The sequence below is a fragment of the Schistocerca nitens genome, chromosome 7 (genome assembly GCF_023898315.1).
Source record: "Schistocerca nitens isolate TAMUIC-IGC-003100 chromosome 7, iqSchNite1.1, whole genome shotgun sequence".
Classification (NCBI taxonomy): domain Eukaryota; kingdom Metazoa; phylum Arthropoda; class Insecta; order Orthoptera; family Acrididae; genus Schistocerca; species Schistocerca nitens.
Window position 1 is genome coordinate 370,774,777 of NC_064620.1, and position 13,925 is coordinate 370,788,701.

At 45.1% G+C, this 13,925-nt stretch overlaps 1 protein-coding gene across 1 annotated transcript in view; it reads right to left on the reverse strand.

The window, feature by feature from the left end:
• Positions 1 to 1,714: 1,714 nt before the first annotated feature.
• Positions 1,715 to 13,925, reverse strand: part of LOC126195646 (basic proline-rich protein-like) — a 62,183-nt gene continuing 49,972 nt past the window's right edge. Inside the window, exon 2 of the mRNA XM_049934270.1 lies at positions 1,715 to 1,782. Within this exon, the coding sequence (XP_049790227.1) occupies positions 1,715 to 1,782 (68 nt within the window). The remainder of the gene's footprint in view (positions 1,783 to 13,925) is intronic.

Genomic DNA, 13,925 nt, shown 5'->3' on the forward strand with positions numbered 1-13,925 from the left:
TCTAACATTCATTAACGTAACAAATAATTGAATAGGATTGGGGAGAAGAGAAGTTTGTGGCACAACTTGACCAGAAGAAGGGATCGGTTGGTAGGACATGTTCTGAGGCATCAAGGGATCACCAATTTAGTATTAGAGGGCAGCGTGGAGGGTAAAAATCGTAGAGGGAGACCAAGAGATGAATACACTAAGCAGATTCAGAAGGATGTAGGTTGCAATAGGTACTGGGAGATGAAGAAGCTTGCGCAGGATAGAGTAGCATGGAGAGCTGAATCAAACCAGTCTCAGGACTGAAGACCACAACAACAACAACAACAACAAATAATTTGAGATTAATATTGTTAAAAAGGAGAACATCAGGAAAGCATTTAATCGTAAAATCAAAATTAAATGAAATATCATTTTTATTAAGGCCCACCACGTAAGTCGGCAACAATCAAAAAATAATAATAACAATAATAATATATTAAATTACGACGGCCGACGGACGCGAGAAACCTCAGAGTGCAAACTATTAGGATTGTCTATCCATGTTCACCGAACACAGCGCTGCTTGTGCAACTTCTCGTAGTTGACAGCTTCCGAAACAGTAATGTTTTAAGCTAAGAAGACTCCGTATTCTTGTTACTAAGCCAAGGAATCGCTACAACGGTTGACACAAAGGCGCACTTTATCTGACGTCATATCTTAGGAACCGTGATCTTAGTTATAATGAATGAACAAACACCGCCTAGATCACTGTTTCTTTCATTAATGATTATCGGATTCGATCTGCCCTGAGATCATCTTCAGATGCGGAGTCACATGGAGCAGTCTGTCATCAGTGGTGAGAGTGACATAAAACTTAAGATATTCTGTTGGGCAGGCCGAAACAGGCAATCATTAACTAAAGAAATATTGATGCAGGAGGTGTTTTTTATTCATTATAAAAATGTACACTTTGGCGCTTTGGCGAAACACATAATTTACGTTTTTAATAAATTAAAAAATTGTCGGCGCTATAACAAAATGTTAGTGTAAATGAAACCTATATGGAAACAAACACATGCTACGCTACGAACAGCTTTTAGAATTAAACAATGAAACGCCTTTGTTAACAAACTGCTGGTGAGAAATGCCTACAATTTTACAGGGATTCGAAAGACTCCCCTTATGAGATCCAAAGCCACTGCAGGTCAAACAAAAGCCTGCAACGCTATTATTTGACCATTTGTACTTTATGCATCCGAAACGAGGGCCAGTAGTGAGGAAAAAAACTTCACATTTTTCGAAAGAAATGTGATGAACGTAGACTTGTAAGTGGTTTAAGAGAGAGGAGACGACGGAGAAGGTATTTGATGTAAAGGGTGATGGGCATCGCGAGAGGTAATCGCATCCAGGCCACAGGTTATGTGGCAAGTGTATCTGAAAAGGCTCATGACAGTGACGAAAAGATAACCACAAAAAACTTTGCCGATTTGAGAACCAATAATGGTGATGCGATGAACAGTGACCTAGCTGGGGTTATGTGAGTCTAAGGGAAGGAGACATTTTCAAGGCAATACATGAAATTGAGGAGTTGTGTCCGCAAGATGATGGTGGTAATAATGACAAGCGTTACACATAAAACCCCTCGTCATACATAAAGTCTTGGCCGAAAATAGGTTCGACTTAAATAAGCTGTGATTGAATGAACTGTCTATTTATAGCAGAATATTGGTTAAAGATAAACAAATCAAAGATCAAACTCCATGTCATACTTCCGAGAGTCCGTCTGATTATATGCAACCTTGATATACACTCCTGGAAATGGAAAAAAGAACACATTGACACCGGTGTGTCAGACCCACCATACTTGCTCCGGACACTGCGAGAGGGCTGTACAAGCAATGATCACACGCACGGCACAGCGGACACACCAGGAACCGCGGTGTTGGCTGTCGAATGGCACTAGCTGCGAAGCATTTGTGCACCGCCGCCGTCAGTGTCAGCCAGTTTGCCGTGGCATACGGAGCTCCATCGCAGTCTTTAACACTGGTAGCATGCCGCGATAGCGTGAACGTGAACCGTATGTGCAGTTGACGGACTTTGAGCGAGGGCGTATAGTGGGCATGCGGGAGGCCGGGTGGACGTACCGCCGAATTGCTCAACACGTGGGGCGTGAGGTCTCCACAGTACATCGATGTTGTCGCCAGTGGTCGGCGGAAGGTGCACGTGCCCGTCGACCTGGGACCGGACCGCAGCGACGCACGGATGCACGCCAAGACCGTAGGATCCTACGCAGTGCCGTAGGGGACCGCACCGCCACTTCCCAGCAAATTAGGGACACTGTTGCTCCTGGGGTATCGGCGAGGACCATTCGCAACCGTCTCCATGAAGCTAGGCTAGGGTCCCGCACACCGTTAGGCCGTCTTCCGCTCACGCCCCAACATCGTGCAGCCCGCCTCCAGTGGTGTCGCGACAGGCGTGAATGGAGGGACGAATGGAGACGTGTCGTCTTCAGCGATGAGAGTCGCTTCTGCCTTGGTGCCAATGATGGTCGTATGCGTGTTTGGCGCCGTGCAGGTGAGCGCCATAATCAGGACTGCATACGACCGAGGCACACAGGGCCAACACCCGGCATCATGGTGTGGGGAGCGATCTCCTACACTGGCCGTACACCACTGGTGATCGTCGAGGGGACACTGAATAGTGCACGGTACATCCAAACCGTCATCGAACCCATCGTTCTACGATTCCTAGACCGGCAAGGGAACTTGCTGTTCCAACAGGACAATGCACGTCCGCATGTATCCCGTGCCACCCAACGTGCTCTAGAAGGTGTAAGTCAACTACCCTGGCCAGCAAGATCTCCGGATCTGTCCCCCATTGAGCATGTTTGGGACTGGATGAAGCGTCGTCTCACGCGGTCTGGACGTCCAGCACGAACGCTGGTCCAACTGAGGCGCCAGGTGGAAATGGCATGGCAAGCCGTTCCACAGGACTACATCCAGCATCTCTACGATCGTCTCCATGGGAGAATAGCAGCCTGCATTGCTGCGAAAGGTGGATATACACTGTACTAGTGCCGACATTGTGCATGCTCTGTTGCCTGTGTCTATGTGCCTGTGGTTCTGTCAGTGTGATCATGTGATGTATCTGACCCCAGGAATGTGTCAATCAAGTTTCCCCTTCCTGGGACAATGAATTCACGGTGTTCTTATTTCAATTTCCAGGAGTGTACTTTTAATTTCCTAAAAGCCGTACATGTTTCCCTCGACTAACAACTTCTCTCTTTAAGATTTATTTTTCTTTCGTCTCATAAGTTTTCGCTACTTTTTACCCATTATCCTCGTTTCTAAGATGGTTTATTGTCGGGGAACTGCCAATTTTTTCGAGTTATATCCTTTACATTGACCTATATCTGCACAATTACCATGAAATTCACACTGAAATGTTTGGCAGAGGCCTGTCGCCAACACGCAGTTAAGAACAGCTCGAACAAAGTAGACTTTCTGTTGTAGACGCAATGAAAATTTACTCTTAAGAAAGGCAACTGCTTTTACAAAAACCTTGTAGGCAATTTTTATTCACCTCGTCACATTTTCAGGATATATCATTCAACTATACGAAGTCGATGACTGATACCACGTCGACATTGTTAATTTTAACTGCCGTACTGTACTTAATTTCTGATCCTACCCTCATATCTGTTCAACTAAGTTCTTATTATTTGCATTTTCTTGAATGTGTCGACTGCTTAGGTACACGGTCTTTTTGAACGTGTTTAAAGAATTCGACGTTTATTCTGTCTCACGAGTGGTGGTGGAAGAACTGGAGTTAACGTTAAGTCTGACCTCGAATCGTGATTAGGTGTACCCTTAGGTTGGATCCGTAGACTTCTTCTCACGTCTTTTGCAGTAGTGACTGCATGTCGTCTGCCGCCTGATGGGTATGTTACCCGCCTAGCTAATCGTCTATGTGGGTTGCGTGTGTGTCATTCACAGGCTGAACCCACCACGCCAGGCAGCTTCTCAGTGAATGAGAAAGTCAGTTACTGCGAGTAGATACATCTATTCTATTGGAAATAAATCTAAAGAGTGAAGTAAAGTAGAATGACTACACATATCTACTTAGGAAAGGAAGAAGCCTCTGGAAGTTCATTATACCAACGAAAGGGATAGCTTATGAATATCTTGTACGACTAGGACTCCAGTATACCTACTCATTCAGGGACTCTTAAAAAAATTTTTAGAAGAAACATAGAAAAAACAAAGATGAACTGTACGTTCCGTCCCGGGTTTGTCAATTACGTGCTTAATAGTCACAGATATACTCATCCAACACCTGTGGCACATGCTACACGAGAGATGCATAATTAGCGGATTACCTCTATTTTCTTTCTTGTATTTTTGTGTGTCATGTGCAACTATTTAGTCTTTAAGTACGGATTTTTCGTCTAACGAGCGATTTCGTATGGTTTCTAAAAATGGAAAGGAATCTGAGTGGTATACCATCTGGTCAGGAAGACTTCGTTCACTGCACCGACGGTATCTACATCGATGTGCAAAACTTAATTTCTCAAGTAACTTTCGCATGATGAGTCACTGACAAGAAACATAGCTCGATGAAACTTGAACCGTACATAGAAATAACTGAGACAGAATAGTACAGAAGGTGACTGAAAGAAGTACGCGAAGGGACGAACACAAATGGCACTTTTATTCAAAGACAATAATTGCCCCAGACTCACCGCGATTCATGATGGTCCGTGGACGTTACAAAAGTCGGTTCTTAATAGGGTGTGTAACCGCCACTGATATGAATATACAGGATGTTCCAGCTATCTTGTCCACCTAAAATATCTCTGGACCAATAACAGCTATTGGAAAACGACTTTCACCGGTATCAATGTAGGGCTGGGGCCCATGAATGCACTATTTGGAAACATTCTAAAACGAAAGCATATGTGTTTTTTAACACAAACTTACATTTTTTTAAATGGACTTCCTATATTTTTTTCTTCAGCAATCCATAGCATGACAAAGCACATACACAATGGCGTTGATTGCATCGCAATGTTCCCATTACATCCCGAGATATTGAGACGCGAAGTTGACGCTTGAAATACCCGACATGCGCTGCTAGCGCACGTCCTTAGCCTCAGGCGTGATCCCCATGCTGCCCGTAATCGCGATGTGATTGACATGTGTAATCACACCTCCATACTTATCATGAGGTCCGAAACGAATAATACGGTCTGCTGCCATCCTGCATTAACGTCGTACATTCCAGCTGGTATTTATCCCACAGTCTAGGGGTGATGCGGTTCTGTAACATATCTGTGTACCGCAACGTTAGTCACAAAGTTTACTTCCCTTATAGTTAATCCGTTACTAAAAAGGTAATGCCGTTCAACGTTAAAACTTTACTTTACTGTAGATCTAGCGCAAGTGACAGTTAATCATTCACTCGTAATACTAAAATTCATGTTGATGGTTTTAGTGAAACGAGCAAGTGGACTAAAAGTTTTACCGTTGTTTAGGTAAATGTTTTGATTTGGGAAGTTCAGGTAGGAAATAGAAGATGAATGTAAACATGTTTAACCAATTAGTTTTATTATCACATAATTATCAATGTTATGTTTATCTAATGCGTTAAATGACAAATTGTTGCAAACAAATGTTTCTTAACATCATTGGGTAAAATGGCCCTTTGCAGAAACTTCCACTGTGATACCAGCACTACATACTAAACATAGCGTTCACATCTCATGCTCAAAGTGATGCCCATTGGCTTGCATACATAGGGTCACTCTGCGGATGAAGGATGCCCTACTTCGTGCTACTGTTTCCTCTTTTATGGCTGTACAAGCATCAATAATGCGTTGCTTCATGTCCTCTGGTGTTGTTGGTTCATGTTGGTAAACAGCATCCTTCACTGCTCCCCAAAGAAAATAATCTAGCGGTGTAAGGTCCGGAGATCGGGCAGACCACCTAACTGGGCCACCTCGTCCAATCCACTTACCAGGGAACTTACGGTTCAGAAGTCGTCGTGCTCGTAAGGCGTTATGTGCAGGGCATCCGTCATGCTGATTCCACATGACCATTTTCCGGTTTAGAGGTACGGTGTCCAAGAGAACAGGAAGATTGTGTCGTATAAATCTGGAGTATTGTCTGCCATTTTGGATGCCATTTTTAAAGAAAGGTCCGATAATGGTATCTCCAATAATCCCACACCAAAGATTAACGTTCCACGGACGTTGATGCTCTACCTGACGGAGCCATTTTGGATTGTCTGCGGACCAATAATGCATATTCCTCATATTGACAATTCCTTTGTTGGAGAATGATGCCTCGTCGGTAAAGAGAACATCTGCAAAAAAATTTGGATTAGTCAGACGTTTTTGCTGAGCCCACCGACAAAATGTTACCCTAATGCGGAAGTCATTTCCATGAAGATCCTGGTGTAAATGAACATGGTAAGGATGAAATTTATGACGTTTAAGAATACGCTGTGCACTTGATTTCGACACACCAATTTCACGTTCAATTTGACGTGAGCTGATTTGAGGATTCACAGCTATGGTAGCGAGCACATCAACTTCAGCACGTTCATCTGTGCGTGTTCTAGGACGATGTCGAGGTCTTGGATTTAAGCTTCCCGTTTCACGTAGACGAGATGTGAGACGACCAAACATCCGGCGCGAAGGCGACGGCTTGTCAGGGAATCGTCTTCTGTACAGTCGTTCTGCCTGAACAGCATTTCGTCCACCTACAACAGGGTACACTACAGGTATGTAGAGTAGGGTACAAAACAGACATATTAACTTAATAATCATAATGTTCGCTAACAGTACTATCAACAAACAAGCAATCTCATAACGTATTTCCCGTCAACGTACATTCTCCATAGATCAGCAGCATTTCTACCATATCTTCATGTGTGTACATTATACTGTACAGTATAAGTTCCACAACAAAACGTTTATTCACAATGTGTACTACCTCCGTGCCGTCACTAGATTACTCTGATGCACGACTACACTGACAAGCGGTGTACTGCACGCCAAAGCAACAACAAATGGGATGCTCGGAGGGTGGTGGAGTACAGGAGTTGGCATGGGTCGCAAATCATAAACAAGGCGAAGTGGTAACTGTGGCAGTAGTGGGAACTACGTTGGACACTTGACTAGGTAGAGCCAGGCCCTGCGCGACAGGCACAATGGGCCATATAACGCATTAGATAAACCTTATTTTGGGTGTGCAGGATAAATAAGACAACCTGACGGGTGTACACCGATCGGTACTGGTTCATATTGTGTACGTAGATACATAAAACGTGCAGTAGGGAAACCATTATGTGCTTATGTGAGTTGATGACAGCAGACCGTATTATTCGTTTCGGACCTCTTGATAAGTATGGAGGTGTGATTACACATGTCAATCACATCGCGATTACGGGCAGCATGGGGTTCACGCCTGAGCCTCAGGACGTGCGCTAGCAGCGCATACCGGGTGTTTCAAGCGTCAACTTCGCGTCTCAATATCTCGGGATGTAATGGGAACATTGCGATGCAATCAACGCCATTGTGTATGTGCTTTGTCATGCTATTGATTGCTGAAGAAAAAATATAGGAAGTCCATTTAAAAAGACATAATTTTGTGTTAAAAAACACATATGCTTTCGTTTTAGAATGTTTCCAAATATGTACATTCATGGGCCCCAGCCCTACATTGATACCGGTGAAAGTCGTTTTCCAATAGCTGTTATTGTTCCAGAGATATTTTGGGTGGACAAGTTAGCTGGGACACCCTGTATACTGTGCAGCGAGTGCACAGTGCTCAGATATTTGAAGGTCATAATGTTGATCATGTTAAGCCCACATATGACGTTAATGATAATGGTTAATGACAACCAGCTCAGCTGGATTATTGAGTAAGAGTGGTTTCGTTTTTTTGTACCTGAAAATGTTGAAAGAAACGAAACCGGTCGTAACACAACAAATCTGTAATAATACAGCCGAGGTGGTTTTCATTAATTGTTAAGATTTTGAGGTCAGTACGCCCGTACATCATTATGCCTCCCCACACCGTAACACTTGGACCACCCAAGCGATCATGTTCAGTATTCCTGGATGTAGATGTTCTCATCCAACTCCTGTCGCATATTCTACAAGACGCTATATAATTAGCGGATTACTTTAATTTTCTTTCTTGTACATTTGTGTGACATACGCCCCGCTCTCCACATATGATGGTACTTCCAGAATTGTCGATATGATCGTTTTGGTGGTCCAGGTAGGGGAGGCATTACACTGACAAGGCAAAACATTATGACCACTACCCACCTCGATGTTGGATGCCTCCTGATGGCGTTGCGGGCACGTGATGCGGTAACAAAAGTCAGTAAGCGGAGCAGACACCTACGGGGATCACCCTAGAGACGATATGGGCTGCAAACGGGGTAATCCATTGAGATATGCGCCTTTGACAAAGACTGATTATTACACTACTCTCCATTAAAATTGCTACACCAAGAAGAAATACAAATGATAAACGTGTATTCATTAGACAATTATATTATACAAGAACTGACATGTGATTACATTTTCAAGCAATTTGGGTGCATAGATCCTGAGAAATCAGTACCCAGTACAACCACCCCTGGCCGTAATAACGGCCTTGATACGCCTGGGCATTGAGACAAACAGAGCTTGGATGGCGTGTGCAGGTACAGCTGCCCATGCAGCTTCAGCGCGATACCACAGTTCATCAGTAGTCACTGGCGTATTGTGACGAGCCAGTTGCTCGGCCACCATTGACCAGACGTTTTAAGTTGGTGAGAGATATGGAGAATGTGATGGCCAGGGCAGCAGTCAAACATTTTCTGTATCCAGAAAGGCCCGTACAGGACCTGCAACATGCGGTCGTGCATTATCCTGCTGAAATGTAGGGTTTAGCAGGGATCGAATGAAGGGTAGAGCCACGGGTCGTAACAAATCTGAAATGTAACGTCCACTGTTCAAAGTGCCGTCAATGCGAACAACAGGTGACCGAGACGTGTAACCAATGGCAACCCATACCATCACGCCGGGTGATACGCCAGTATGGCGATGACGAATACACGCTTCCAATGTGCGTTCACCGCGATGTCGGCAAACACGGATGCGACCATCATGATGCTGTAAACAGAACCTGGATTCATCCGAAAAAATGACGTTTTGCCATTCGTGCACCCAGGTTCGTCGTTCAGTACACCATCGCAAGCGCTCCTGTCTGTTATGCATCGTCAAGCGTAACCGCAGCCATGGTCTCCGAGCTGATAGTCCATGCTGCTGGAAACGTTGTCGAACTGTTCGTGCAGATGGTTGTTGTCTTGGAAGCGTCGACTCAGGGATCGAGACGTGGCTGCACGATCCGTTACAGTCATGCGGATAAGATGCCTGTCATCTCGACTGCTAGCGATAGGAGGCCGTTGGGATCCAGCACGACGTTTCGTATTACCCTCCTGAACCCACCGATTCCATATTCTGCTAACAGTCATTGGATCTCGACCAACGCGAGCAGCAATGTCGCGATACGAGAAACCGCGATCGCGATAGTCTGCAGTCCTACTTTTATCAAAGTCGGAAACATGATAATGCGCATTTCTCCTCCTTACACGAGGTTTCACCAGGCAACACCGGTCAACTGCTGTTTGTGTATGGGAAATCGGTTGGAAACTTTCCTCATGTCAGGAAGTTGTAGGTGTCACCACCGGCGCCAACCTTGTGTGAATGCTTTGAAAAGCTAATCATTTGCATATCACAGCATCTTCTTCCTGTCAGTTAAATTTCGAGTCTGTAACACGTCATCTTCGTGGTGTAGCAATTTTAGTGGCCAGTAGTGTATTACGCAGAGTCTATGAAAGAGTAACTCGAAATGGTGAAGCTGGTCGAATGTTCGCGTGCTGCTGTCGTGAGCATCTACGGGAAGAGGTAAATGGACAATGAAACTACCACTAGACGCTAAATGGTTGGACGTGCACGACTCTCCACATAACATAGGGTTTGGAGGCTTGTCTGCTCTGTGAAGTAAGAGATGGTGAACTGCCGAAAGAGCATAATGCTGGTGCATGCGTAAGAGTTTCGGACCACACTGTTCATCGTAAATCGTTGAACATGGGGTTCTACAGCAGACCAACCCTACTTGTTCGAATGTTGATCCAACGACACCATCAATTACGATTGCAGTGGGCACGGAAACATCGGTATTCGACCGTCAATCAGTGGAAACCCGTACGGGCGAATCACATTTTCGCTACACTAGATCGATGGTCGTCACCATAAACGCCGTCGTCGAGGCGAACAGAGGCTCGAAGCGTGCAGCGCGCCACAGACGCAGGCTGGTGGGAGCAGAGTTGTGCTATGGGGGACATCCTTCTGCGCTTGCATGGGGCCTGTGGTAACAACACAAGACACGCTGACAGCTGCAAACCACGTGCATCCCTTCACGCACGATGTCGTCCCCGACGGCGACATCATCTTCCAGCAGTATAATTGTCCGTCTCTCGGAGCACTATAGTGAATTCAAGTTGATGTTTCGGCGACCAAATTCGCCTGATGTAAATCCTATGGAAGCCGTTTGGGTCAATATCGGGCGCCATCAGCGCGTACGCAACCCGTTATTTACGCGAATTACATGACCTGTACGTAGACATCTGATGCCACATATCTCCGCAAACCTATCTGAGATCCCCTGCTATACCCGCAGGACAGGACAGATGGTTTAATTTGTGGAAAGGGGCCAAAATGAGTGGCTGTCAGTTAATATTAATTTTAGAACTTAATTCCAAGCTAAATTCACCATTCACTCTCACGCCTCGAGGGCAAAGAAACTTTAATTTAAAACCGGCCGAAGGCCAATCGCTTAAGACTCAAAATCAGGAATCTGAATTTAAAAGGCAGAGGGCATTATCCTAAAACATTTCTCTAAATTAGGCTGAAGCCCCAAACAATTAATTTGAAATCGACTAGAAGCCATACATAAACAAACAACAAGGACAAATAAGAAAAGGCAACACATCAAACGGCGCTCAGAAATTTCCAAGGATCGGCCTGGAATTCAAACACTAACGCTCGCTTAGGTGAGACAGGCAGTCGGCCCAATAATTCTCAATCCGACGGAAACCCAACCTGTAAGGTGTCAGGTAAATCCAACACCTACAATGAAAACCCTGACATGATAAGCAAATCCGGCAGTATGTCACATAGCTCCGAATGAATCCTGACATTAAATCAACCAAAGTAATACGATCAACGAGTGAGCAAATGGAATACCACAGACTAACACAAGAACGCCTAAATGCATGTCATACCTTCCCACCGTGAAACGGACGCAGTTCCGAGGGAAGAAACTAGAACAGAAGCCGAGAGCAGAACCGTGTTAAGCTAGAAGGCCCTACGATAAGGGACGGACACCCACGTCGCCAGCCAACCACCAGGACCACCCCCCAGCCCATGTTAAAAGATAGAGCCCTCCAGAAGAACAGTATAGATCTTACGATAACACTAAAAGGGCAACACCAGCTGCAAGTTTTAGCGTGAGACTTTTTCACGTCTCTGTTACGTTGCAAACGTTAAAAACATTGCCCCACCACGAAAAGTATAACGTTTCTCATTGGATAGACAGAATTTTTGTAGGCGGAGCTTAAGGTTAACATTGAGACCCTGATTGGTCAGATGAAAACACAGCCAGATAGTTTTTTTTAAACCAACTTCGGTAAATTGTAGTAAGGAGAAGTTAGGAGAGAGTTGCTACCGAGACGGCGAGGTGCGTAGAGCTGTACCGCCCGTCGCCCCCTGACGAACACCGACAAGGTAATGAACGCACGCGATGCCGCATTTTTGAGCGCATAAGGCTTCACTCAGAACTGCAGAAGTCTCATCTGTTACATCTCCTCTTTACGTAATACTAGTGTCGATCGTCAATTGAAGCTCATGGTATTCACATTTGCTACGTAAGTTAAAATCTGAAACGCGATGATTTTTCTGTTATATAATTATTGAGAAGCCACATCAGCCACTGTAATTTATGACAAGTTAGATAAGTACTTAAAGATAATTGAGGGTCACTGTAGACCATTTTGATAGTTTTCTCTTTTATGAAACTTAACTTAAATCTAGATTATAGATGTGATAAGGCATAGGTCATCCTTCGATCCATTGTAGAACTTGGAAACCCATTCAGGGAATATTCGTTCACATTTTTGTTGAACGAAGTTGGTTTTTATCATCCTGTATTAAAACATTTCCTTTTATCAATAGTGCAATTTATAAACAATATTTTTGTGAGTAGAATAAAATTTCCAATGGTAAACTTAACTGCTTTTCTGACGTTATTTTATCAGCTAACTAAAAATAGGAAAGCCTTGAAACCCTTCCACTAAATTTAGTTAGCATTAAGATTCTTTTACAGGGAGTGCAGTGGAGCTGACTCTGAAATCATTAAGTATTTTGGTTATATCATCGCTAGTCTCACTGAACTCTTCTGAACTCTACATGTCATGTGTGGTCTGGCGTCACCTTACCAGCAACAGGTCCCAGGTTCAAACTAGTCAATTCCCTAAAAAACACGCTCACAGCGTCGTTGCGCGAAAGTGGTAGGGAGACACGACTTAGAACAAACAGACACCACGCAGAATGTTAGAAACCGACATACAGTCAACGGACGAAGCGACAGGATAACTTCCGCTCCACCCGATCAGCACACAACAGGGAGTTCAATGGAACAACGCAGAAGGTATCGGTGCCCACAACGAATTACACACTCAGCTGTCAAACTACACGCCGTGCTGGACAGCCACAACACGACAAGGAAAATACACTGCCTGAATTTACGTCAACGGCCAGGGCTGGGCAGGTAACCGGAACGTTAACGGCCACAAGGCAGAAGATTCCGTTGGTGAACTTCAGTTCAAAAATAATCAAGTTAAACTCCACAGAAGGGCGGCTAGAATTTCGCCAACTTGAAAACACACGTTGATGTTCGCGTTAATGTCCGAACAGCCCACAACGAAATTCAAACGACACAATGTGAACAGCTGGGGCCGGCTGGTAGATTAAGTAAAGACTCAACCTTCGTGCCTGGGATCGGTGAGCCACGGACCTCGTAGCAATGGGAACAGTCCCTCACACTCCGACCGCGCATGGACGCCGCCTGCGGCCCGGCTAGACACACGCCACGGAGACTTCCTCGCTGTTCCACGCCAACCGACCAACTGTCCATGCCCGGAAACAGTGAAGGACGAAATATACGTCGGCCCATGAGACGACCAACTGAACGACCGACCAACGGTCGTCCCGCTCCCTCAGTCGTACAGTGCATGTGTGTCGCCAGCGGTCGGCGAGCACTGGCTGTCCGCGCTTCACCGGCGCTCCGTCCCCGACTTCACTGCTGCTGCGTCCCGACTGCACTGTTGTTCCGTCTTCAACTCACTGCCAGACAGACGACGACCCGGAAATATTATCGGTCGCTCCAGAGACGGTACGACAGTACACTTATCGATACGCGCTGCTGCTGCCGCTCACGAGCAAGTGAGGCAGGAAGTTAGTGACGCCAGTAAATGGAATAAGAAAACGAGGCGGCAGTACCCTAATAGAAGACGAACCATAAATGGGATAAACGCGAGCCGTGCGCGGCTCACTACCAACAAACTGTTGGATCCCTGATATGCAGAATCAGTGGTGTATTTCGTCCCAAAGACGGACAAACAAGCTATTAGGCAGGTGGTCATAACGCTTCGGTTCGCCAGTGCATATTGCATAGGCGTACTGACCTATAGTTCTTATAACATGCTACACTCACCTGGAAGCGTGTAATTCTTTCTTATGTGCGTTTTTTGTGGGGTCCATTCGGCAATGACTTCATTTTTATAGATTTGGAAGATCGATTCGAACTATGCATGTGAAGCAACTCTTGGAACGA